Genomic DNA, 25,132 nt, shown 5'->3' on the forward strand with positions numbered 1-25,132 from the left:
CTTGCAAGCAAATGTCGTTGTTAGTATGTTCATGAGCAAGAATGCCAAGTAAATCACTCTTGGCAACCGACAAACCCTCAACATTGAGTTGTAACACGCGTAGAGCTTGTCCAATGACATGAAAGGTTGCCAGGCTGCACGTTGGGGTTGTCGGTGATGACAGTGCAGGGATTCGTTGAGCTGGTGCTCTCAGAATTCAGCCAACTGGTTGGATCATTAGCTTCCCTGACTGCTGTCAGGTACCGGCGGGTGGCACGACCAGAATTCTGACCATTGCCCCCAAGTTAGGTGATGGTGGGAGGCTCAGTTCTGCAGCCCCCACCTTGTGGGCAGTGAAGCTGTGTAATAGCCAGCCACTGAGGGGGTCAGTGACTCGGGGGGGGGGGGTCACAAAATCCAACTGGGTTGAGAGGCTCTGTGTTGGGTGAAAATTCCCCCGGCGGTGAGTGAGGGCTGGGACTGAATTCTCCACCCATGCCCATTACTAGCAATGTCCGGCTCCACTGAAAAGTGCAGGGAGCAGAGGGAAATATCTCGTGGAAAGTTCAGACTTGGGTCAGGGCCCAGGTGCTGCTTTCTTTACTCTCTGGAAGTCTCCCATTCGTCTCAGTGAGGCTTCTGGTTTGGGGAGAGAAAGTAGCGCTCCGAGAAGGGTCTATGCTTTGAACTGCGGGGGGCTGCATCCCCCTCTGGAGTTGAACGGTGAAAACGTAATGGAAAAATGTTGTTCCTAACTCCTTTTGTTCTTTCTCACGATTGTGCCCCAAGGCGGTGCTATTTGCGCTACTGCTGCCCCCGCGTGGCGCAGGGGAGAAATGGGATTTCTTCCGCTCTGGTTTTTGTATTAACACTATGAGATTTCCTCTCACCGTGAGTCTGGCACAGTGATACCGGGCGGTGTCCTCAGGTTTCAGGCCGGTCATTTGCAGATACAGCAGGTTGTTGGGATTGTCCCTGGAGATGGTGAATCGCCCTTGAACAGGCGAGGAATACCACTGGTTGGATGCATCGGGTCGAATCTCAGCCACCCACTCCAGCCCCTTCCCGGGGGCCTGGCGGAACCATTCCATGTAGGCGCTGCTGAAGGTGAACCCGGAGGCTTTGCAGGAGAGGCGGAGAGAGTCTCCGGGCTTTTTCACACCCCCTCCGGACTCCACCAGCAGGATCTGCGACCGGACACCTGGGAATAAAGACAGGTTACAAATATTGGTATAAAACCCACAATAATATAATATTCGTTTAACTCTGCCAATGATTCAGTGAAAAGAATACCTTCCAGAGCCGCTATAGTGAACGTTAAAAGGAGCAAAAATCGCATTTTCTCTGGTGTTGGAGAGGAAACTTCTCAGGGCGAATGTCTGGTAACCGCATCGACACAAGGGGCTGGGGGTTGTGTTCCCAGGAGCAGCCTGGGCAGAGAGAAAGAGACAGATTTTAACAGGAAGCTATCACCGTAATTTACATATTTCCCCCTTTATAAGCTGTACAAACGTCATCATGACTGTAACTAAGGCTCAGAGGGAAATTTGTTTGTGTTTGTGCGTCTGTGCAGCGCCTAACAAAGAGTCCTGGGGTCTTGAATATACTTGCCCCGAAGAGAGGAATTACCAGTTGCCAAGGTTCTAGGGCTTGACATGAACTTCATTGCAATCAACACAAATACTCTTTTTAGGTTTAGAGGACGTTGGATCAAACCCAGAAGGAGAATACTCTTTTTACTAGAGACCAAGACAAATGCAGATAATGTCTTGGTCAGAGGGGTATGAAAAGTAAAGGTGTCGTTGACGTTTGTGTTAGAAGTATAGCGGTAGGCTTCCCACTTTTAACCTCTAGGGCAGAAGGAAAAACTTTTTCACTGTGGTCTCAGTTTCCACCGTGGTAAATAGCGGCATGAAAATTCCCTGTGAGATCTTCCCTTTGTTCGGTGTAACTGCTGCCCTCTCCCGCTTAGTGCGATTCATGGACCTTCGGGAAGCTGCTGGTTCTTGTGGGACGCATAATAAGTTTCCCCTCGCTGTGTCTCTCCCACAGTAATACGCGGCGGTGTCCTCGGGTTTCAGGCTGCTCAAGTACAAATAGAAGCTGGAGCTGTCCTTGGAGGCTGTGAATCGCCCCTGGATTGTCGGGGAGTAGCTGTTAGATGGAGAATACTGTAATAAGAAAAGGAGGACTTGTGGCACCTTAGAGACTAACCAATTTATTTGAGCATGAGCTTTCATAAATATGTTAGTCTCTAAGGTGCCACAAGTCCTCCTTTTCTTTTTGCGAATACAGACTAACAGGGCTGCTACTCTGAATACTGTAACAGTGAATCAGTCACTCCAGCCCCTTCCCGGGAGCCTGCCGGATCCAGAACATGCTGCAGCCCAAATTGCTAATCCCACCGACTGAACATTGCCGTTTATGGGACTCTCCGGGCTTCTTCAGCGCTGTCCCCGACTGGGTCAGAACCACCTGCGAGCGGGCCCCTGCGTGGGGAAATGAAGAAAGGGAGATTGCACGTTAAATTCATAATATTAGACACATAATGGGTAGCGCGTGGAAGTAGCGAACCCCAACCCAGCTCACAGGAAAGGGTGGCCAGTGTAAGGAGCAGCTGTACCAGGGACAACTTAGCCACGGTGCGGTTCGAGAGCAGAGCTCAGGTGGATCTGGTCCGAACTGGAGTCCCTGAGGCAGATCCTGGACTTTGTGAGAGGGGAAAGCCTGTTTTGTTTTGTTGTTTTTTTTTTAAATCGGACCAGAGAGGTCTCCGCTTTGCATAACGCTGGCAGGAGGGTCTGCCACCGGGTGCATACGGGATCCACCCCCTGAGAGAACTCAAGAGAGCCATTGCCCTGGGGGTGCAGGGGGAGCGTGTGTTACGTATGGAGGGGAGGGGAGATGTCTGTGCTGTTGGTGTCTCTATGAGCGGACAGTGGCTCTGGGGTAGCAGGGGGTTAGGTATAGGGGGAGGGGGAGGAGGCGGTGGCGGTGGGGTCTCTAAGGGGTGAGCTGATGTGGGGTTCCGCACAGATGAAAGGGGAGCAGGCCTGGCTGCCGGTATTGCTAGGGGATGAGATTGGTTGTGAGGGTCCAGAACGGAGGGGAACTAGCTCTGCTGCTGGGTCGCTGTGGATGTGGGTGCGGGGGGGTGGATTTAGAAGGGATGGGTGCAGCTCATGCTGTGGGAGTCTTTAGGGTTGAAAATGAAAACAGAGAATATGGCAGAGAACTGACATAATATTGTAATCCAGAGTCCCTCACTGCAGCTGCTAGCTCACAGGCCCGGGTGGGCTTGGAGGCCAGGTCTCTCCCCCTACAAGCGCTCCAGCTCACCCTTCCCTGCACGCTGCGATAGGACACGTGTGCGTGTGTTTGGGGGGGTCTATGTGTAGGAGGGAGAGCGAGAGAGCAGTCAGATCAGTGGTTTGCTGAGACCAGTGCCTGTCACGCTGACACATTATCCCAGGTTTCCTGTGGCATTCCGTCTGTTGTCTCGTTTTCTACTTAGTTAATAAAGTCTTCGCGGGACAGGGATCCAATATTAACTGGAATCTTAATTGCTTTGTAACATTTTAAAACTCCCAGGGCACAGCCCTTAATTCTTTCCGGAGGAGCGGGCACTATTGTGAAGGGGTTACTACCTCATTCTAAAGGTAGAAATGGCGCCTCTTCTTAGAAAAAACTCTTTTTTTCACAGGAACCTAAGGGAGTTAGGCACCCAGAACCCATTGGCTAAATAGCACCCATGTGTTTATTAGAGGTTTTAACTGTTTGAACAAAAGGCCCAGATCGTCAGCCGGCATAAATAGGGGCATCTGCTGCATTGAATCCAGTGGGTCAGTGATCATTTATTCCAGCTGTGGTTCTGCTCCCACCGTGAATGTATGTCTTAAGATCACAACAACCATAGCTGTGTGAAATCAGAGGCAAGGTTTTTCATTGCTTCCCAAGGGCTGTAGATCAGTCCCATCACCCGTTTCTGTTCTCCGAGGTGACAGCTACTGCCCATTGTATCGGAGATAGAAATGATCAGGAGAAGATCGACCGTTCCCCTTCTGCCAGGGGAGAGTGGCTCTTACAAGAGGTATCCCAGTTAAGCAGGGCTTATGGGGGACTCCGATGGTCTCTGCACTGCAGGCCCCAGGGCGGTTATGTGTAACAAGGGGTGGCATTGCCAGGGATCTAAAGCAGCAGCCCATCTCCATGACACACACACACAAGCTGTTCGTTTTGAAGGCTGAGACGCGTCTTCTGCCTCTTGTATGATTCGTTTAACTGCTGCCCCTACGCGGCGCACGGCAGGAGGGACAATCCGCAGCCTGGGTTTTTGTGTTAGCGACAAGAGGTCTCATTTCACTGTGCGTCTAGCGCAGTAATACCGGGCGGTGTCCTCGGGTTTCAGGCCGGTCATTTGCAGATACAGCAGGTTGTTGGAATTGTCCCTGGAGATGGTGAATCGCCCTTTGACTGCATCTGAGTAATAACTTTTGCTTCCATCAGTGTAAATGAGCGAGACCCACTCCAGGCCTTTCCCGGGAGCCTGCCGGACCCAGTGCATCTGGTAGCTGCTGAAGGTGAACCCGGAGGCTTTGCAGGAGAGGCGGAGAGAGTCTCCGGGCTTTTTCACATCCCCTCCGGACTCCACCAGCTGCACCTGCGACCGGGCACCTGCAAATAAAGATACACTTAGAAATCGTACGAAGAGCTGTCACAAACCTTCTGCCTCCGAAATGTGTTTACAAGGAGAAAATACCTTCCAAAGCTGCTACAAGGAAACCTAAATGGAGCCAAAGTCTCATTCTCCCTGGTCTTGGAGAGGAAAGTTCTTAGGGAGGTTGACTGGTAACTGGACAGAACCAGGGGGCTGTGGATTGTATTTCTGGGTGCAGCCTGGGCAAAGAGAGAGAGACAGATTTAAACAGGAAACTGAGACCCATATTTGCATATCCTGCTCCTTGATAAGAAGCACAAACTCCTTCCCTGAGTGAGCTCACTTTCTGAGTCTGGGGATTCAAGAGAAGGATCAAAACCAGTCACTAAAGAAATAAAGGTAGGAAGAGATTTGACTCCCTGTAGGGTTTGGTAGGCTCTCAACTTTGGTACTGCCCCAGCTGTGTTCGAAAGGATTGGCTGCAGGACCGGATTTACCATTAACCACACCATGCGGTGGCATGGCCCCCAACGGCAGGGTCCCCCCCCCCCAAATGTGGCAGGGCTCAGGCAGGCAGGCTGCCTGTATGCTGTGGCTGGTGGCCCCACATGGGTCCCGGAAGCTGCTGGCATGTCTGTGTGAGTTACTGGCAAGGATAAGGTGGCTTCGCGCACTGGCCCCACCCCGGGCAGCGCAGGGAGACCCACTGCTCCCCTCCCCACCAAGGGGCACACAGAGACTTGCCAGTAGGAGTGCAGCAGGTCTAAGGCGGCTCCCTGCCCGCTCTGCTTCCCTCCCTCTGCCCCATGCTGCTAACAGCTAAGACAGAAACCGCAGAACAAGCAGGAATGCTTCACACACACATTCAGTAGCATTCAGTAGCAAGGACACTGACAACTGTAAACAAGTGATAAGCTTATATGGACAATGCCCGCCCAGTAACTCAGCTCTTAGAACAGAACAAACCCTCCCTTCACAGCCCACTGGATAACTGTAAGAACTCATCCCTACCCCGCCTCCTTCCCCCGCAAGGTAGTCATAGGTGTTTGATGCAATTAGGACCACCGCTGTATGTATGTACTGTTTTTATTTTTATCTTTGTTCGGGGTTCTCTCTTGACTAGTAACAATGTCTGTCTCTGTATGTACAGATAAATGCAAATGAATTGATAAGAGAATGTATATAACTGGGCACTCGGGCACCATATTTTTGAAGCTGTTTATCAGTCTTCCCAGTACCATGAATAACCCCTCTCTTCAGTATTGTCTGTGCTTGCCTGATTCTTGAGGAAAAGACCTTTTTTTTGCCTAATACTGCTCTCCGAAGTGCCAGGCATGTCCCTGAAATTCCTGGTGGAGGTGGTGGGGACTCTTCACACCTTGCCCCTGCCCCAAGTGCCGACTCCACAGCTCCCATTGTCCGGGAACTCAGGCCAAAGGGAGCTGCAGGGGCAGCGCCTGCCAGCAGCAGTGCACGGAGACCTCCTGGCCCACTGCCTAGGAGCCACTGACAGAGGGGTGTGCAGGTTGCTTTGGGAGCCGTGCCACCCAAGATAAGTGCCACCCCCTGACTCCTCCCACACCCCAATCCCCTGCCCCAGCACAGAGCCTGCATCCCGCACCCAAACTCCCTCCCAGATCCCTACTCTTACACCCCCTCCTGCACCCCAGACCCCTGCCCCAATCAAGGTACCTCACTTTATTTTCAGTTACTTCCTATTACTTATAATATAGGAGGAGGATGAAGAAAAAATAATGAAAAACATGGGGAGGTAAGAAAGCATGTTCCTTTTCTTGGCTGAGTCTCCAGTGGGGGCCCCCGAAAATATACCTGCATACAGGCCCCCACTAACTAAATCCACCACTGGACGTCTCCCTGCGTTTCAGACACTGCCACCCCCTGGGGCACTTCATTCCGGTATTGAGCTGGGAGGAGAACCGAGGTGCCACCGAACTGGATTTGCGCTCCGAGCTATAGGAGTATCTGCCCAGCAGGAAGAGGGGCTGCTTCCCGGGCAGCTCCTGGTACCAGTCCAGGGCGAAGCTGCTGTAGGAGGTGCTGAATTGACACCTTATCTCCACCCTCTGCCCTTCCGTGGCTGACAGGGAAGCCGGGATCTGGGTCAGCGAGTTCCCAGCCACCGAACCAGAAGGAGGGAGGCACAAGGCGAGGAAAATCCCATAGACAGACAAGCCCCTGGTCCCGCAGCTCGGAGCTCACCTGGGAACAGCGGCAGCGCGCAGAGACACAGACACAGAGATCCCCGCAAGTCTGTAACCACTGGGGGAAATACAATGAGCCGCAGTCACTTATCCAGGGGAAATGGAGCGCCAGGGGGTGACGGCGGCTTCTGTGTGAACAGCGGATCCGGAGCTGGGATGGGGGTGGAGCTCCGAAAGGGGGGCGTGTGTGCGCGCGCGCGCCCTTTTCTGGATCCGAGTCTGTGTCCTCCTCTCTCACTCTGTCTTTCCGACCTAGTGTGTCCCTATTTGCGTGTGCATGCGCAGTCTCTCTTTCTCATGGCTCCAACACACACAACAGTCACACCTAGCAGCTCCCTGCCCGAGATACGGTCCCTCCTGCTCCAAAGCGGAGGGTGAGCAGAGGTCAAGAGCAGCCGAGTTTTCTACCCTATGTCACTGTCTCTTTAAGGAACAGGGGCGAGGCGCAGGGCCATGGGGTGCGCAGGGCTCTGGAGTGGCTGTGCCGGGCGCCCCCTTTCTGTCCCTGCGGCTCCCCTTTTAGAGTCGCTAGGAAGCGGGGGAAGGGCTGGTGGGTCCTGGTTGGTGGGGAGGGGTGGAGGTGGGGGGAGGGGCGTGGGCGGGGCTCACCCGCTCCGGAAATAGAGGGAGAATTACAAAATGATAAAAAATTACTCAAGATAGTGAAGACCCAGGCAGACTGTGAAGAGCTACAAAAGGATCTCACAAAACTGGGTGAGTGGGCAACAAAATGGCAGATGAAATTGAATGTTGATAAAAGCAAAGTAATGCACATTGGAAAGCATAAGGAGAAATGCAAAGTACTCCTCTGAGGAAGGAACAATCAGTTTCACACATGCAGAAAGGGAAATGACTGCCAAGGAAGGAGTACTGCGGAAAGGGATCTAGAGGTCATAGTAGGACCCCTAGGAAAAGCTAAATATGAGTCAACAGTGTAATGCTGTTGCAAAAAAAAATCATTCTGGGATGTATTAGCAGGAGTGTTGTAAGAAAGACACAAGAAGTAATTCTTCTTCTTTACTCCCTGCTGATTAGGCCTCAGCTGGAGTATTGTGTCCAGTTCTGGGTGCCACATTTCAGGAAAGATATGGACAAATTGGAGAGAGTCCAGAGAAGAGCAACAAGGATGATTAGAAAAGGAGGACTTGTGGCACCTTAGAGACTAACCAATTTATTAGAGCATAAGCTTTCGTGAGCTACAGCTCACTTCTTCAGATGCATATCGTGGAAACTGCCACGATATGGCAGTTTCCACGATATGCATCTGAAGAAGTGAGCTGTAGCTCACGAAAGCTTATGCTCTAATAAATTGGTTAGTCTCTAAGGTGCCACAAGTCCTCCTTTTCTTTTTGCGAATACAGACTAACACGGCTGTTACTCTGAAAAGGATGATTAGGGGTCTGGAAAATGACCTATGAGGAAAGATTGAAAGAATTGGGTTTGTTTAGTCTGAAAAAGAGAAGACTGAGAGGGGACATAACAGTTTTCAAATACCTAAACTGTTGTTACAAGGAGGAGGGAGAAAAATTATTCTCCTTAACCTCTGAGGACAGGACAAGAAGCACTGGACTTAAATGGCAGCAAGGGAGGCTTAGGTTGGACATTAGGAAAAACTTCCTAACTGTCAGGGTGGTGAAGCACTGGAATAAATTGCCTAGGGGGGTTGTGGAATCTCCATCACTGGAGATTATTAAGAGTAGGTTAGACAAACACCTGTCAGGGATGTTCTGGATGGTGCTGGTCCTGCCATGAGTGCAGGGGACTGGACTTGATAACCTCTCGAGGTCCCTTCCAGTTCTATGTTTATATAATTTTATGATGATACCAACTATACATATAAAATGATGGGATCAAAATTAGCTGTTACCACTCAAGAAAGACATCTTGGAGTCATTGTGGCTAGTTCTCTAAAAACATCCACTCAATGTGCAGCAGCAGTCAAAAAAAGTGAACAGAATGCTGGGAATAATTAAGAAAGGAATAGATAATAGGACTGAACATATCATCTTGCCTCTACATAAAGCCATGGTATGCCCACATCTTGAATACTGTGTGCAGATCTGGTTGCCCCCATCTCAAAAGAGATATATTGGAATTGGAAAAGGTTCAGAAACGGGCAACAAAAATGATTAGGGGTATGGAACAGTTTCTGTATGAGGAGAGATTAATAAGCCTGGGGCTTTTCATCTTGGAAAAGAAATGGCTAAGGGAAGTTATGATGGAGGTCTATAAAATCATGACTGGTGTAGAGAAAGTAGATAAGGAAGTGTTGTTTACTACTTCTCATAACACAAGAAATAGGGGAAACCAAATGAAATTAATATGCAACAAGTTTAAAACAAACAAAAGGAAGTATTTCTTCAGACAATGCACAGTCAACCTGTGGAACTCTTTGCCAGAGGATGTTGTGATGGCCAAGACTATAACAGCGTTCGAAAAAGAACTAGATAAATTCATGGAGGATATGTCCATCAATGGCTATTAGCCAAAATGGGCAGGGATGGTGTCCCTAGGTTCTGTTTGCCAGAAGCTCGGAATGGGTGACAGGGGATGGGTCACTTGATGATTAGCTGCTGTGTTCATTCCCTTTGGGGCACCTGCCATTGGCCACTGTTGGAAGACAGGATACTGGGTTGGATGGACCTTTGGTCTGATCCATTGTGGCCATTCTTATGTTCTTATGTTCTCAGGGGAAGAGAATGTGGGACCCTGGTCTGGGGAGAGGAGGGAATGGGATACACAGAGGAATGGAGGGCAGGGGGAATGGGTCTAGGGGGTGCACAAAGAGCCACTGGGGAGAGGGCAAATATGGGGGGAGCCTGTTATGGGAGGAGATGGGAATGGGGGATGATGTGGCTGACTCTGGCCAGGAAGAGGTTATATGGAGGATCCAAGGAGAGTCTGGGGGTTAGCATTAAAGTGGGCCTGCACAAGCTTAAAAGTGTGTGACCCCTTCCCCCTGCTTGTAAACAATAACACACTTCTTGGTGCCCTCTGACACTTGGCTCCCCTCCCCCTCCCCCCGGTGCACGCAGGGGAAATGACTCATCTCCCTTCGTTTTCGAGACCGCCCCCCGCTCCGGCAGTTTGTGTCGGGAGCCCGGGACGCTCCGTAGCCCGGTGGATCCCAGAGAGCGCAGAAATACACCGCCGAGTCAGCCCGCTGCGCCCCGTCTATGGACAGCGTGAACGATTTGACATCGGTGCTGAGCTCGGAGGAGAACCGAGGGGCCACCGAACCGGGCTTGTATTCATTTCCCCTCTCATTTCTGTGCAGTAGGAGCAGAGGCTGCTGCCCAGGCAGCTGCTGGTACCACCCCAGGGCGTCGTACGTGTACGTGGTGCTGTGTTGACAGGACAATTTCACGGGCCGCCCTTCCCTGGCTGACGCAGACGCTGGAATCTGGGCCCCGGAGTTCCCAGCCACGGGGCCTAGCAGGAGAACAGTGGAGGCAGAGTAAGACCCGTGAGTTAGAAAACACTCAGTCTGACTGCCAGTATAATACACTGAGGAGAAGTAGGCAGAGGGCGATCCACATCTCGTCTCTACCGCTGTCACACACAGAATGAGACGTCCGCCCTGTTGTCCGGCCTATTTACAGCCAAGGACCCACTTCCCCTCGTGGGAGGGCTGTGAAAAGACAGAGGGAGAAATTCTGCCAGAAAAGCCACCCGGAGACAATGGGAAGGAGTGTTTTTTTTTTTCTTAAACAATTTCTCATCGGTGTAGGTGTATAACTTCGTTATATTTATTGCAGGCAACTAAATTAGCTTACCATTTCTCCAGAGGAGTATAATCCATAAAAGCAGACAGACAGACCGACAGACAGACACACATGTATTTATTTTCAGAGAGAGAGACAGAGACAGAGAGAGAAAGAGAGTTGTTGCAGAACTTTTGGTTTTAGGGTATGAGAGAGGCAAGGTGGGTGAGGTAATATTTTTTACTGGACCAACTTCTGTGTGTGGAAGGGACACGTTTTCGAGGTTCACAGAGCTCTTCCTCAGGTCTGGAGAAGGAAAACAGACCTGAGGAGGAGTTCTCTGAATCTCGAAAGCTTGTTCTTTCCAACAACAAAAGTTGGTTCAACGAAAGTTATTACGTCACCCACCTTCTCTGAGAGAGAGAGAGAGAGAGAGAGAGAGAGAGATTAGATTAGATCCTTCCCTCCTACTGCAGAGATTTGTGTTAAGGGTGTTCTGTAGATCGGCAGGTTAGCCTCTTGACACTTTTTTTCTTTAACTCTCCATGGACGGTTTCCACCTTGGACAGCTCCTTCAGTCTAACTGGTCTCAGAAGATGGACTATGGGTGAATAGCAGCACCTTGTGGCCATTTCTTTGAGTTACAAAATGAGGCTTAAATTCCCCCTCTGCACAGGAGAAGCACAACTTGCCTGTCTATCTATCTATCTATCTATCTATCTATCTATCTATCTATCTATCTATCTATCTATCTATCTATCTATCTATCTATCTATCTATCTATCCCCAGATATCCCTTCTATCTATCTATCTATCTATCTATCTATCTATCTATCTATCTATCTATCTATCTATCTATCTATCTATCCCCAGATATCCCTTCTATCTATCTATCTATCTATCTATCTATCTATCTATCTATCTATCTATCTATCTATCTATCCTATACTATCCTATACTATCCTATACTATACTATACTATACTACATACCCGTGGATCTCTAAAACTGCTTTTAATGAATTATACTCCTTTGAAAGATCCCAACCTAGACTTAGTATAAACAGAACTAAATTCTGTACTGCTGTCTGATAGAGTCACTCCTTCCAGTTCTGTCCGGATGGCTTCCCTGACAGCTTCACACGTCACAGAGAGCGAGAGAGAGAGAGAGAGAGCGCGATCCCCCAGCCACTCCTGCCCCAGAGCTGGCCATGGTCTGTAGTTTGCAAGCGATGCTTCGCCCTCCCCCGGCTCTGTCAGTTTTGGCTCTGCTCCGCAGCACAGCTGTGGCTCCGTGGGGACTGGAAGCGCAGTAATACACCGCCCTGTCTCGCAGCTCTGCGCTCAGGATCTTGAGGGTGAACCTGTTGTTGGAGCTATCAACTTCCCCTACGAAGCGGCCCTGGAAGCCTTCTCCATAGTGGTCCCCTTCTCGGTAAACCCAGGTCAGGGGGCCCCGCTGCCCCTTTCTCTACCAGTTCATCCAATAGCTGTTCATCTCCCCTCCCTTCACACGGCCCTGGAAGGCCACTTCCTCGCCCTCCCGGACTGCCAAAGCCTGGGCACCTTGTTCCAGCAGCACATCACTCCTGACTGCTGGCGAGAGAATAAAGCGTATTAATAAGGCAAAGAGATTAACTGCCAGTAAGGGAGCAATGAGGGAGAAGGATAAAGGTCAGCGGAGATGGCTGAACAGTGAAATGACAGTATCTGGCAAGTCAAGAATTATTCTATGTAACTGAAAATCTGGAGAGAATTTAACAGCTTCACAACCAGTTAAAGATGAAGAAAACAATAAAATAAAAACAAAAGCCTGGAAACGAAGCGAAACACAGAAAACACACACAAAAATCAAACACAAAAACCTGAAAACCAACCTAAACACAGAAAACACACAAAAACTTAAACACAAAAACCTGAAAGCCAACATTAAAAGACACACACACACACACACAAATAAAGAGGAAAAGAAAAACACAAAGACAGGAGCACTCTAAATTCAAAATAAACACTGAAAACACACAAAAATATCATAACATAGGAACAAAAAACCACGAATATGAAAACCTGAAAAATAAAATAAAAAGTGAAAAAGGAACAAACTGAAAAAAGCCAAACACAGAAAAGAAGAACATAAACACCAGAAAAGCTCCATCAACACGGAAAGCACAAGAAACTCAGACACAGTAAATTCATACACAAAAACCTAAAAACCCAAAGAAAAAGCCAGAACAAACCCAAACTCAGACAGCAAGTGCAGAATTAGGGCTCTGTGCTATTGTGTTTTTTGTTTACTTCCGCATAAGTTGCTGAGAAGCAGCAGAAGGCAGCAGCCTCTTCTCATCTCTGCAAGAAAACGAACACCCAAGTGTTTCTCAGTCATCCCCTTTGTCATACAAAAGTCACGTGCCCCTTCCTCTGCAGGCGCTGGCAGAGGATGGAGGTTGGCAGCAGTTCGATTTCTGGGTTAGCGTGGCTTCAAAAGCGACAAGATGGAGCTCCCCAGCCTTTGACGTCTTTAGCTCACAGGGTAACACATCGCGGCTCCGCTCACACCCCTCCGATCAGACATAGAGCAGCCAGATATCAAACAGCTCTTTCCCCTCTTAATACGGATCCTTCCAAACACCAGGTGGGCCTTTAACCTCCTCAGGACTGAAGAGAAAAGGAGAAATGCCGCACAACTGTTCACACAGACCTGGGCTCTGCAAAAGGCACCCAGCAAAGCATTTCGGCTGCAATTTTCAAAGAAATCTAAAGGAGTTAGATACCTACATCCCACTGAAGTGCAGCCTGAAGTTCATACTGTTCTTGCTGTTGTTGTTTTAATCATCCTGGAAAAGTTTTTTTTTTATATATAGTATGGTACATTTTTAAAGAGGAAAGGGATTCTTTCTTTCTTTCTTTCTTTCTTTCTTTCTTTCTTTCTTTCTTTCTTTCTTTCTTTCTTTCTTTCTTTCTTTCTTTCTTTCTTTCTTTCTTTCTTTCTTTCTTTCTTTCTTTCTCCTGTTTTTGTGAAGACGGGAGGGGCTTCTTTCTCTTTCCTGGTTTATGCTGACTTTTAGACTTTTGTGCTTGTGTGTTTATTCTGTTTGTGTTTATCTTTTTGCATTCTGTGGTTGCGTTCTTGTTGTTTGTGCTGTATGTTGTCGCTGTGTATGTTTTGGGAATTTTTGCTTGTTTGTATGTTTGATTTTTTTGCATTCAATTTTCTGGATTTGGGGGGTGCTTTTTGCTTGTTCTCTATCTCGGTCTATGTTTTCTATGTTTCTTCCCTTTTTTGATTCATTCTTTGGTTTGGTTCTTTGCTTTTCATTTTAAATTCTCAGTGACAAATGTTTCCCCCTTGCTCTAAAATACTCTATAGCCTTTACATTTATTTCTAAATAGGGCCTTAAATTGTTCCGTGTTTTACAGGCTCAAAGAATGTGTTTCAGGAGAAAAATAGCTTTGCTGTAACCCACTTTGAAAGTGGGTTAAGATAAACAGGAACAAGGCATTCTTATTCTGGAATAAGAGTGTCCACAGGTGGATATTTCAAAGAATTTCTGTTGAACTTTAAATTCACACCCTACCTTAATACACATTCATTTTCAAATATAGACAAGCCCCAGTTTTCCACTCCTTCTGAGTGCTGTTTCTTTGTGCATTGCTGGGCGGAGGGATTTTGTAAAGGAAGGTGTATCCTTTTTCCTACTGTGTCTATCAGCGCACAGTAATAGGTGGCGGAGTCAGACAGCTGAACCGATGATATATCCAAAGGGAAAACCCTGCTGGTTTTATTAATTTTGGCTTTGAAACGGTTCCTGAACCTCTCTTCCAAATCTTCATGCCTGGAGCGCTCCTGAAGGATGAACTGTGGAGATCCTCCTGATTCCTGCCTGTACCAGAGCAGCGTTGGGAAGCCAGAATTATAGCTACAGTCCAGGGTAACAAATTCCCCTTCCTTCAACTTTGTTTCTCTCACGGGTTGGATGACTGTCTGACCTTGGGTGAGCCCTTTAAACACATCAAAGTAACATCGGAGTTATTACAAAACCCCCGAGGACACACAGATTTCATCTCAGTCTTTTAAGCAAACATCAGCCAAGAACAGACATAGAAGCTGGAATTAAACACTATGGTGTTCATAAGCTCACCGGACCAGTTCAGGGTTAGGACAAGTACCAAGGGAAGCGCAGGCATGCTGAGACCCCAGGGTGTTTGTCGCTGCTGTGAGATAGGACCCTTTGATACGAACTTCATGAGCTGCTCTCTCATCTCACCGGAAATAGGTGCTTTTCTTTTTTAGGTGCATGCCTTGTTCAATTTAAGGTGACTCATCCTGGCCTCATCCAAAGTCTTTTGAAGTCAACAGGCGTCTTCCCATCCACTTCAAGGGTCATTGGATCAGGCCCATGATAGGAATATATTGCACCATGAATGTGGACAAGAATAAAGCTTATGAAAATTGTACAGCATTGCACTATACCCAGGGACGACAAAAGAAAATGCCCCATATCTCTTCTCAAGAAGGGAAGAGAGGTGGTTCATTGTCATAAGAGTTAAGATATAAAGCAGAGAGAGATTATATGATAGATAGATAGATTAGATAGATAATGGATGTGTTATCAGGTACTAGCCACCATGGAAACCAAATCTCCAACCACTGTGGATTTTATGTCTGAAGTGCTTTTGGCCTCGGTAGGGTAGTCTCCTACAGCATTTGAGGAGGTGAGATATATGGTTTCAAGTATCTTTTCCAGTCCATATTCATCCAGTGATTTAAAGAAACAAATCCAGTCATTAAAGGACATTCTAGTCTACTCTAGTCTAGTCTCATTTCTTGTATTGTATTGTATTGTGCTCCCATGTCCCGTATTGCACTCTCATTTCTTATATTCTAATAAATTCTGGATTGTAATTATAAATATAAATTAGAAAATGAATTTCCCAATAACAGACACACAAAATTCTTCTTGACAATCCGTGTGAAATGATTTTTCTGTACTGCTAAACGAAGACATCTTTTAATTAAAACATACAATTTTAAAAGGAATAATAATTTCATAAAATTCACCTTCTTCTGAGATATAGCCACTTATTTTTAAATACCGATTTTTTACACAGTCATTTTTCTGGTCTGTCAAATTTAGACAACTTCTTTTTATTCATGTATCCAAAAATACAGTAAAAATAAACAGATATTTCATAACATTTATATTATATAGAGATATTTAATATATTGATTTTATTTGCACACACAATTCATTTTTCCAATATTTTAATAAAGACAAAATTTAGTTATTCAGGTAAACAATTACTATCCATAGGAACGTAGGACATAGGACTGGAAGGGATCTCCATCCTGGCTCATAGAACATTTCAGGTAATGCCATTTCATAAATTTATCAAGCTCCATTTTAAAACTAGTTTGGTTGTTCACGCCCACTCCTCCTATCACCTGTTCTATAACCTCACAGTCACTCCGCTAATGATTAGACATCTTCTAATTTCCAGTCTAAATTTATTCGTGGCCAGTTTATAACCCATTGTTCTTCTACAAACATTGTCCAGTAGCTTAAATAGTTCTTCTCCCTCCCTGGTGTTTATCTTACTGATACATTTATAAAGAGCAGTCAGATCCTCATAAGACAATAAGAACCGCCAGACTGGGTCAGACCAAAGGTCCTTCTAGCCCAATATCCTGTCTTCCGACAGTGGCCATTGCCAGGTGCCCCAGAGGGAATGAACAGAACAGGGAATCACCCAGTGATCCATCCCCTGTCGCCCATTTCCAACTTCTGGCAAGTAGAGGCCAGGGACACCATCCCTGCCCATCCCCTGTCAGCCTTTGTTTTTCTAGGCTAAATAATCAACTGCGTCTCCTAAAATCAGCTTTCCATTTCCCTGAACATCTGAGTAGCCCTCCTCTGCACCTCTTCCACTTTGAATTAACCTTTTTTGAGCATGGGTGACCAGAACTGGACAATGAATTCTTTTAATTCTTTTAACCACTTGATTTTATCATTATTAACGGACATGAACTTTCCATAGAAGGGTTAACAAATCTCATTCATCACCTGCATGTCTTGTCTTTACAAGACTCATTTGCCTTTGGTCAGTGTCTTGTCATTATCGGCGTTTTTATTCCGTTTGCAGTGTTGTGGTAGCTGTGTGGGCCCCGGGTAAGGAAGAGAGAAGGGGGAGATCTAATATCTTTTATCGGCCGAACTTTTTCTCCACAGAGCTCTGCGGTAGCTCTGTGGATATTGCCTCACTCACCGTGTCTATTTATTTTCTAACTTTCGGCCAATCTTCCCTGAGGAATTCAGTCCAGCTCTAACCCCCGATATTGCTCGGCACTAGAATTCTCTTCCTATGGACATTTTTGCCCACGGTTGTCTTTAATCCCCTGAGCTGCACCACTGAATTCAACAGGGGTCTTTCCATTGTCTTCAATGGTCTTTGGACCAAGCTCTCCTTGAGTGGCAGGTTATTGTTCAGGGTGTTACAAGAGGTGAACCATTGTGGGCTGCAAGGCACAATAATATACAGCACCATCTCCCGGTTGTAAAGTCCTGATGGTTAAAATGCTGGAGCTGTTGGCACGGTCAACAGACAGTCCACAGCGTCCTGAATTTCTCTCCTCACTGTAGCTGTGAGTGATGTAAGTCAGTTCAGTGCTGGCCTTCCGGTAATACCAGTAAATGGAATCGTAATTCCCATCAGGAATGTCATGCTTGCATTGAATCTTTGCATCAGCCAACTCAGCACCGCTCTGGTCGGGGGACTGGGTTACTTCAGACAGGCAGATACCACCTCCGGGGAGGGAATGAGAGAGAGAGAGAGAGAGTTAAATAAAACACTAACAAATAAATGTGGGCTAGCGATGCACAGCACAAGAGGAAAATGAACGGGACTTAGTCGGTTAGCTTGCAATGGTGATGACAGAGGAAGATGGTCTGGTATGGAAGTCACTAAGCTGGGTCTGAGGACACTGGATTTAACTTCAAGCCCTGCTACCAACTCTCTGGGTGACTTTCAGGAACTCATCTGGGCTGAGAACAGCAGACACCTACAAGATTCGCAGAAAGAAAAGGAGTACTTGTGGCACCTTAGAGACTAACCCATTTATTTGAGCAGAAGCTTTGGTGAGCTACAGCTCACTTCATCGGACGCATTCGAGTGTAGCTGTATCTAACGAAAGCTCATGCTCAAATAAATTGGTTAGTCTCTAAGGTGCCACTAGTCCTCCTTTTCTTTCTGCGAATATAGACTAACGCTGCTACTCTGAAACCTACAAGATTTGGACACTCAGTTCCCATTAAGAGTAGCAGAAATTTGGCCTCTAAATCTCTTAGGCATCGTTGTAACTCTCAGTTGTATTCTCTCTGGATCTCTATGTAAAATATGGATAAAATAACTTCTTTTTTCCTTAGACTTTGTCTATTTAGGGCAGAGACTCACTACGTATCTGTACAGAGCTCAGCACAGCTTAATGGGGTGCTGATTTCAGTTGGAGGCAGTGGCTGTTACTATAACAAGATCGCATTTAAAAGAGACAACAGGCGGCGTTACTCACAGAACAGGGACAAGACGAGACAGCTGCGCCCACTCATGGCACTCTGACTGCAGGGTCTTCTTGTTCTGTTTGTAGATCGAAGCTCGCCGCTGTCGCTGGCGGTGGGGAGATAACACCGACAGACCGCGCCTCCGCACGCATTCAACCCCTCACCACTTCTGCCTTATCTGCAAAGATTGCATGGCAGTTTGGTTGCTATGGCAGTAAAGGAAATAGGGGATTAAGAGGAAAGGAGTACTTGTGGCACCTTAGAGACTAACCAATTTATTTGAGCATGAGCTTTTGTGAGCTACAGCTCACTACGAAAGCTCATGCTCAAATAAATTGGTTAGTCTCTAAGGTGCCACAAGTACTCCTTTTCTTTTTGCGAATACAGACTAACACGGCTGTTCCTCTGAAACCTGGGATTAAGAGGGTGTTTTTTGAACATATCACAAGATGTTGCTCATCAAAAGATCTCTTTAAACTTTCATCCTCTACAGATGGAGAACTGCTTGCTTGCTGAAGGCGTGCGGGTGTTCGGTCTTTACATTTATTATCATTATATCATTATTACTTTTCTCTATATAGCAGTACCACATAAAGACTTCTTTGTTTAGGGTGCTACACAGGCACACCGGAAAAACAAAACAAAACATTTTTTGTCCTGCAGAGTTTACTGTCTAAATAGTCTAAGGAAGGACTTTTATCCCCATTTTACAGGTGAGGAATTGAGGGACAGCGGGACTAAGGGCCAGATTTTAAAGGTATGTATGTACGATTGAAATCAATGGGAATTAGGCACCTAAATACATTTGCAAATTTGGCTGCTAGGCGCTATAATAATGCAATATCTGAGACACACCAATAATAATTACTAAATGACTAAAGCATATCTTCCTCAAGTCTCACTGCTGTGTCATCCCACCAATTGGAGGTGGAGACCAGTAATTCCACAACAGTGAGACTTGAGGAATATATGCTTTAATCAAGCACAAATTGTTGGTCTCAATGCAGGAGAAACACGATGAAATTCTATGATCTATGTGATACAGGGGGTTACGATCTAGTGGTCTTCTGGCCTTTAAATCTATTAACCTACAATTAGGTACCTATTAAATCTATTAATCTATAGCATTACCCCCTAGTGGTTAGTGGAGTTAAGCAAACTTTCCATCTCCTTGCAATCTTATTCTCCTTGGAACTAACAAAGAATGGTCTTTATGGCTAAGGTAGAGGCCAGGGAGGGACTTGGATTTCCAGACCTGCCATAGACTCCCCTTGTAATCCTGGGAAAGTAATTTAGTCCTTCTGTTCTTTGTTTCCCCATCTATAAAATGGGACTTCCCTGTCTCACAGGAGTTTTTTGGGGATAAAATACTGTGATGGTCCTGCTAATGGGGGCCACATACGTACCTTAGGTAAATGGTTTTCTAGTTTCCTAAACCACCTTCTAAAATTTATTTTACAGCCTAAAGGGACCAGTAGATCATGTATGATTAGTTTGATCCCCTACATATCAGAGACCACACAATTTCACTCTGTTACCCCTTTTTTGAGTAATCTGTGTCTAACCCATATCCTCCAGAAACGCGTCCAGTCTGGATCTGAAGACCCCAAGAGACTGAGGATCCACCACTTCCCTTGGGAGTTTGTTCCAAGGATGAATCACCCTCTCTGTTAAAAATTGTGCCTTGCTTCTAATTTGCCAACGGACTTACCCTCCTAAATCACTTAGATGCTTTTGAAAAGACCTTTAGTCTTTCTATGCCACAGTGCCCCAACTGTAATGTGGATAACAGGACTTTCCTCTCCTACAAGGTGCTGTCAGGATCCATACATTAAAGATTGGGAGGCTTTCAGACACTAACTGATTTGAACATTTCAGCCATAAAACATCATATATTGAGAGCCCTGTTTATTCTGGGTTGCCTCACACTTCTCTTTTCAGACTCTATTCTTCTTCTTCTTCTTCTTCTTCTTCTTCTTCTTCTTCTTCTTCTTCTTCTTCTTCTTCTTCTGATGATGATGATGATGATGATGATGATGATGGTAGTGATGGCAGAACTAGTAAGTCACAGTGATGAACCAGGACCCCATAGTGTTAGGTGCTGTACAAACACAGGGGGGGAAGATGCCCCTAGACCGGAAGAGCTCACAATCTGAGCTCCAGAGTGCATTTTTGCACAGAAAGAGTCAGCATTTACCACTGTGCAACAGCTCAGAAACAGGTGGCAGCCTCTTCATTGTTAATAGCCATAATTTAAATCCCAGGTTGCAAGTACTTTCTGCCCTCCGTGTTGTACAGTCTGTACCCTGTTTTGCTGGAGGTGTTTTTTTGGTGTCCACAGATTAGATGCTCTTGGGTTTGGTACAAGAACAATTGGTACCAATGATGAGCAGCTGACATCCTGCTGAGATTGCAGGGAAAAGGACGGAGTTGTGGATGAGGCACTTACCTGAGACTCAGGAGAGCTGGTTTCAGTTGCCAGCTCTACCACAAATTCCCTTTGAGACCTTGCTCAAGGCAGTTAATCTCTCTGCCCAGGTTTCCTTATATGTAAAACAGAGATCCTAATATTTCTCTACCACACCTGGACTGTGAGGATACATCTTTGGAAGCACTCAGATGTTTTTTGTGATGGGGTGATATAAGTAGATAGATACCCAGATAGCTTTACCAGGAATGAAGTTTGGGACTTTCAAAGGATGATTTTAAAGAAATTTGGGTGTCTCGTTGACAGAGGCTCCTTAAAAAGTCTCATGCAAAATTCCTGCAATATGTTTTAAAAGTCTCTTTTTCCTCCCTGGTTAAAATCTAAAATAAATAGAACCTGGAAAGATTCAAATGACATGTGTATTATACTTTTTACCAGTAGGTTGTGCTACCTTGTTATTTTCCCCAAATCTAGCTGGACAGCGTTGCTTTAATCACATGCATTATCAAACTGTCAAACAAAGCAATAGGAGGTTTCTAACTAATCACACCAAAACAGAAGGTGCTTTATAGGTTGTGACAGTCGCAGGCTTGCAGCTAGTCATTTAAATCTCCCACGCACGCTCATAAATAGGTTATTTTCATTTAAATCACTTAACTACACTATTTTAAGTCATATTTTTTTAAAAAAAATCGGTGTTTTTACTTCGCGTTATTTGCAAAATACGATAGTCTATGAAGAGAAAAAAATTCCCAAGATGTTAACAGAATAACCTCATGCCCATTCTATGATTCAAGGTTGATAAATTACTATAAAGATTTCAATAAAGATTTGGTTTGCGGGGAATAGGAAACACTAGCTTGACACCAGTAGAGTCACCATAAAATATGTATTTATTGACAGTGTAACAATTCTCCTAAGACCCGCTGTTTCCAGGCTCAGTGTGCCTAACTTCCGCTGCATCAAGGAAGGAAAGGTTTTTTGTCCAGGTTTGCTCTGTGGCTCTGTCCCTTTGAGCGCTGCAGGGGTCAGTAATTCATCGCTGTGTCTGCCAGCCTCATGTCTGTGATGTTCAGAACTGTGGAGCTGTCATCAGCCTGGGAGGAAAATCTCTTCTGGGAGAAACCTGCAGCATCACTGGCTCTTTTAGCTCCTCTCTGGAGAATGCAGGGCAGGCCATGGTTACTATACTGAGGTACTAGAAGAGAGATACAGCGCCAAATAAGAGCAGAGAGAAGTTATTTTAACTCTATATTTAGCACTGCTGGGGCCGTTGCTGGAATACTTTGTCCAATTCAGGTGTTCAGAATTCAGGAAGGAGACTGCTAAATTGGAGAGGGTTCAGAGAAGAGCTGTGAGAATGATTACAAGTTTAGAAAACATGTTTATAGTGATAGACTCAAGAAGCTCAAGATCTTTACAAAGAGGTGGTGAAGGGGTGACTTGACTATGGTCTATTACAAACAAATATTTAATAATGGGCCCTACAACCTAGCAGAGAAAGATATAACAGGAGCCAATGGTTGGAAGTTGAAGTTACACAAATTCGGATCAGAAATAAGGTGCTAATTTTTGTCAGTGAGGGTAATTAACCATTGGAACAATTTACCAAAGGGGCTGTGGTGGATTCTCCATCCCTGGCAATTTTAAAACCCAAATGGGAAGTTTTTCCAAAAGAGCTGCTCTAGGAATTGTTTCAGGCCTGTATTACACAGGATGATCACAATGGTTCCTTCTGGCCTTGGAATCGATGCATCTACTAATAAGGAGTTTTCTAATATTTCACACAAAAATAGAAGCTTGTCTTCTGGTTCAGTTGTGATTTGACAAGTGTAGATTTGGAACTGTAAAGGTAACCTCACTCTATCTATGAACTAATACTGCAATTTTGCATCACAATTTTAATCACTTGTAACAAATTGGTATTTTTACAACTTATTTTTACAAATTCCCCCAGAATATGCTGCTGGAAGGTGTCTAACAGCTTTCCTGATTTAAGTTCCTGCCCTTTGTACTCTCCAAGGGTGGACTTTTTTAGTGTAAATTGTTCAATGAGCATTTTACTTTGGGGTGTGTGTGTGTAAGGAATAACCTGACACCCCCACACTCACCCCGAAATTAATCCTTTTAACAATGTAACAAGTCTTCTGAGGAACTCTCCCTCCAGCTTCAATAACCTCAGTTGCGACAAGGAAGGGAGGGTTTTTGTGCTGCTCTGCTAGGCGGCTCCGGCACTGTGCCCTCGGCAGGCCGCAGTAATACACCGCTGTGTCTGCCCGCTCCAGGGATCTGATGGTTAAAACGGTGGAGCTGTCGTCAGCCTGAGAAGAAAACCTCTTCTTGGCGAACTCTGCAGTATCACTGAGTTTGCTGTAGGACTTCGCTCCTCTCCGGAGAATGTACTGCGGGGCTCGGTTCGGATACTGACGGTACCAGTGGAGATAGATGCCACCAGAATAGTCCGTATTGTAAAAGCATCTGAGTGTCATCCTGTCTCCTTCTCCTCCAAACACTGCAGCTTCGCTGGGCTCGACCGAACCGCCCAGCCCAGCCCCTGCAAGAAGACAATCCCATGTAAGGACGTCATTCCAACCACCCTTGGCCCATGGAGATGGCTCGAGGCGCACGGCTGGGGATCAGGAACGAACCTATGTGTCCACGCTCCTAACTAGAAAGGAATTAAGGTTAGGTGTAAGGATCAGGTCTGCGTTTAGAGGTTAGTACTAGAGTTAGGGATAAGGACAGTGTTAGGGTTTAGTGTTGTCATAAATATAAAGGGAAGGGTAAACCCCTTTGAAATCCCTCCTGGCCAGGAGAAAGCTCCTCTCACCTGTAAAGGGTTAAGAAGCTAAAGGTAACCTCGCTGGCACCTGACCAAAATGACCAATGAGGAGACAAGATACTTTCAAAAGCTGGGAGGAGGGAGAGAAACAAAGGGTCTGTGTCTGTCTGTATGCTGGTTTCTGCCAGGGATAGACCAGGAATGGAGTCTTAGAACTTTTAGTAAGTAATCTAGCTAGGTATGTGTTAGATTATGATTTCTTTAAATGGCTGAGAAAAGAATTGTGCTGAATAGAATAACTATTTCTGTCTGTGTATCTTTTTTGTAACTTAAGGTTTTGCCTAGAGGGGTTCTCTATGTTTTGGAATCTAATTACCCTGTAAGATATCTACCATCCTGATTTTACAGGGGGGATTTCTTTATTTCTATTTACTTCTATTTTTTATTAAAAGTCTTCTTGTAAAAAACTGAATGCTTTTTCATTGTTCTCAGATCCAAGGGTTTGGGTCTGTGGTCACCTATGCAAATTGGTGAGGCTTTTTATCCAACATTTCCCAGGAGAGGGGGGGTGCAAGTGTTGGGAGGATTGTTCATTGTTCTTAAGATCCAAGGGTCTGGGTCTGTAGTCACCTAGGCAAATTGGTGAGGCTTTTTACCAAACCTTGTCCAGGAAGTGGGGTGCAAGGTTTTGGGAAGTATTTTGGGGGGAAAGACGCGTCCAAACAGCTCTTCCCCAGTAACCAGTATTAGTTTGATGGTGGTAGCGGCCATTCCAAGGATAACGGGTGTAATATTTTGTACCTTGGGGAAGTTTTGACCTAAGCTGGTAAAGATAAGCTTAGGAGGTTTTTCATGCAGGTCCCCACATCTGTACCCTAGAGTTCAGAGTGGGGGAGGAACCTTGACAAGTGTAAAGGTAAAATGTAGTTTACCGCTAGGGTTAGGATCGGGGTTTCAGGTCAGGATTAGGGACAGAGTATAAAGATTAGGGGCTGGAAAAGAACTAGGTTCAGGGTTCCACTGTAGTTGGACGCCTAACTTCCTCAAAATACTTCGAAAATCCCACCGCATTTACCCAAGAGATTAAATATCCAAATAACGAGAACACAACACGTCTCCATGATGTATCCCACAGCGACCAAGTCTGACGCTCTCAGATGTTGCTGCGAGGGGGGAAGTAGGCAACTAAACTTCAAGTCTCTGTAGGTGGCTACAACTGAGGAAAGTTGAAGAGAACCCGGGCTGGACGAACAGGCAGGGAGTTGCGTAACACCTAATAGGTTCAGGAAACACGCTGCGTTCAGGTTAGTCTGTAGATGAATTTGTGGTGAGCTTGTAGGAGGAAGAACGGGCTTGTGGGCAAGGCTCATCTCTGGGTGCAGGGGTAGCTGGCTTCAGTTCCCACCTCTCCGCCTGGCTCCCTTGTGACCTTGATCAAGGGAATTAGCCACTCTGTTCTTTGGTTTCCCTTGCTATAAAATTATGTTTCTCTGCCCCAAATGTGGATTGTAAAGATAAATATGCTGAGGCCCTCCGAAATTATTGTGGCGTTCATTTAAGGACATGGATACATTTATCAGTAATTAGGTTTGAGCTTTTCAAAAGAAAAGTTTAATAGCATTTTTTTAATCTCAGTCCAAGTTCTTGAAAGAATTTTTAATGTCTTTCTTCTATGTCCTTTGCTGTGATCATGATTAACCTCAAATATAAAGAACATACAAGTGTTTTAAACGACAGGGTGTATTTACACTTTGCACCAGCAGGTGACGCTGCTTTACCTTTACTTTACCACAGCCTGCACAGAGAGCA

At 45.9% G+C, this 25,132-nt stretch overlaps 1 protein-coding gene across 1 annotated transcript in view; it reads right to left on the reverse strand.

Annotated features, from left to right (window-relative positions):
* Window positions 1-24,444, reverse strand: part of LOC140896674 (immunoglobulin lambda-1 light chain) — a 165,965-nt gene extending 141,521 nt beyond the window's left edge. The window contains exons 1-3 of the mRNA XM_073308646.1: window positions 24,399-24,444; window positions 22,777-23,095; window positions 21,733-21,739 (exon numbers count right to left, since the gene is read on the reverse strand). Of these exons, the coding sequence (XP_073164747.1) occupies window positions 21,733-21,739; window positions 22,777-23,095; window positions 24,399-24,444 (372 nt within the window). The remainder of the gene's footprint in view (window positions 1-21,732; window positions 21,740-22,776; window positions 23,096-24,398) is intronic.
* Between the last annotated feature and the right edge of the window lie 688 nt (window positions 24,445-25,132).

The sequence above is a fragment of the Lepidochelys kempii genome, chromosome 13 (assembly GCF_965140285.1).
Source record: "Lepidochelys kempii isolate rLepKem1 chromosome 13, rLepKem1.hap1, whole genome shotgun sequence".
Lineage (NCBI taxonomy): Eukaryota > Metazoa > Chordata > Testudines > Cheloniidae > Lepidochelys > Lepidochelys kempii.